The following is a 1,725-nucleotide window of genomic DNA, read 5'->3' on the forward strand; positions in this document are numbered from 1 at the left end:
TGATGCTAAAGCTGAAACTCCAATACTTTGGCCACCTCATGTGAAGAGTTGACTCATTGGAAAAGACCCTGATGCTGGGAGGGATTGGGGGCAGGAGAAGGGGATGACAGAGGATGAGATGGCTGGATGGCATCACCGACTCGATGGACATGAGTTTGGGTGAACTCCGGGAGTTGGTGATGGACAGGGAGGCCTGGCGTGCTGCAATTCATGGGGTGGCAAAGAGTCAGACACGACTGAGCGACTGAACTGAACTAAACTGAATTAAGACTAAATGGTCTAGTTACTTGATCAATTCAAATAGGAACAAAAATTCAGTTTTATCCTGGAGGCAGATTTGAATAATGGGACACTTTCCTTTCATAGTTATGTTGTTCTTCAGTTGCTCATTCATGTCCCACTCTTTGAGACCCCATGAACAGTAGTACAACAGGCACCCCTGTCCTAAACTGTAATAGATTAGTTATGTCCTAATGGGTACCTCATGCGAAGAGCTGACTCATTGGAAAAAACTCTGATGCTGGGAGGGATTGGGGGCAGGAGGAATAGGGGACCACAGAGGATGAGATGGCTGGATGGCATCACCGATTTTGGGTGAACTCCGGGAGTTGGTGATGGATAGGGAGGCCTGGCGTGCTGCAATTCATGGGGTTGCAAAGAGTCGGACTGAGTGACTGAACTGAACTGAACTGAAACTGTCATAGATTAGTTATAACTATTAGTTCATAGTTATAATTAATCTGTTTTCTTATAATTTCAACCCGATTATTATTCTGTTTATTTCTTTACGGGTTAAAGAAAAGGTTTATTTGAAATTCTGAAAACCACTAGAGGAAATTTAAAACAACGAATATCCTGAGATAATAACCTAGACTGGAAGAAGGAAAACAAACACAGAGATACTGTCATCTATGCAATATTTCCTGAAATCGCTATCCTTGACTTTTCTTAAAGAATAAAAGAAGTGTATTCCTTTGCATGTTTAGGTATCATGTCCATGATCGGAGCAAAGTTATTCAATTTAAATCTCAAACACTTTTTCAAAGGAAAGCCAGCTTACCCTGCCTTTCTTGTGTATAATTTCTACTGTAATTATACGAGATTTTTCGTGCAAATGCCTACGTAATCTCGGCCCTTCACTTCCCAAAGTCTATAAAGTGGTTCAGAAATGAGAAGCTGGGAATCACGCAGACCCTGGTTGAACCCCCAAATCTCTGACTTCCAAATTCCTCAGCGCCACTCCAGAGCGTTTCTAAACAGAACAGCCCCCCAACACCCAAGCCGAAAGCTGCGGCGGGAAGCGAAGCGGTCACCATAGGAACATAAGCTCAACCCTAAGCTCCCGAGAAACGACAACACGCGCAAAGTTTGTTCCGGGAGGGTTTCTCTGGACCGCAACTCTGCCCGCTACCGCCCCTCACGCCGGCGCCAAAATCCACCTCAGGGGTCGCCCACAGACCCTAATCCCCGCCACACCCGCGCCCTGCAGCTGCCCTCTCAAAGGCCTGCTGACCCAGGAGATGCTTTTACCCCGAAGCGGCGCATCCCCGTGCTTCTACCTGGGGCGGTGGGTCCCTCCCTGGGCTTTTTGGCCCGCCATCCTCCCCGGAGATCATCCCGGCGACTACCAGGACTCGGTGCCCGCCTGGGATCCAGATCCCTCAAGGTCTCCATCCTCCGCCCCCTTCTCCTCCCTTCCCACCCCAAATCGCCTTGGCCCCTCCC

General features: G+C 48.2%; 1 protein-coding gene across 3 annotated transcripts in view; it reads right to left on the reverse strand.

Annotated features, from left to right (window-relative positions):
- TSGA10 (testis specific, 10) overlaps positions 1 to 1,725 on the reverse strand; it is a 93,602-nt gene that overhangs the window by 91,585 nt on the left and 292 nt on the right. For 2 of the 3 annotated variants that reach the window (XM_010829621.1, XM_010829620.1), the window contains exon 1: positions 1,560 to 1,681. The exons of the other annotated variant lie outside the window; for it this stretch is intronic. In XM_010829621.1, coding sequence (XP_010827923.1) covers positions 1,560 to 1,616 — 57 coding nt within the window. In that variant the 5' untranslated portion in view covers positions 1,617 to 1,681. Of the gene's footprint in view, positions 1 to 1,559; positions 1,682 to 1,725 lie in introns of those variants that run through there. 3 annotated transcript variants of the gene reach the window in all.

The sequence above is a fragment of the Bison bison genome, unplaced genomic scaffold (assembly GCF_000754665.1).
Source record: "Bison bison bison isolate TAMUID 2011002044 unplaced genomic scaffold, Bison_UMD1.0 scf7180017864508, whole genome shotgun sequence".
In the NCBI taxonomy this organism is placed as follows: Eukaryota; Metazoa; Chordata; class Mammalia; order Artiodactyla; family Bovidae; genus Bison; species Bison bison.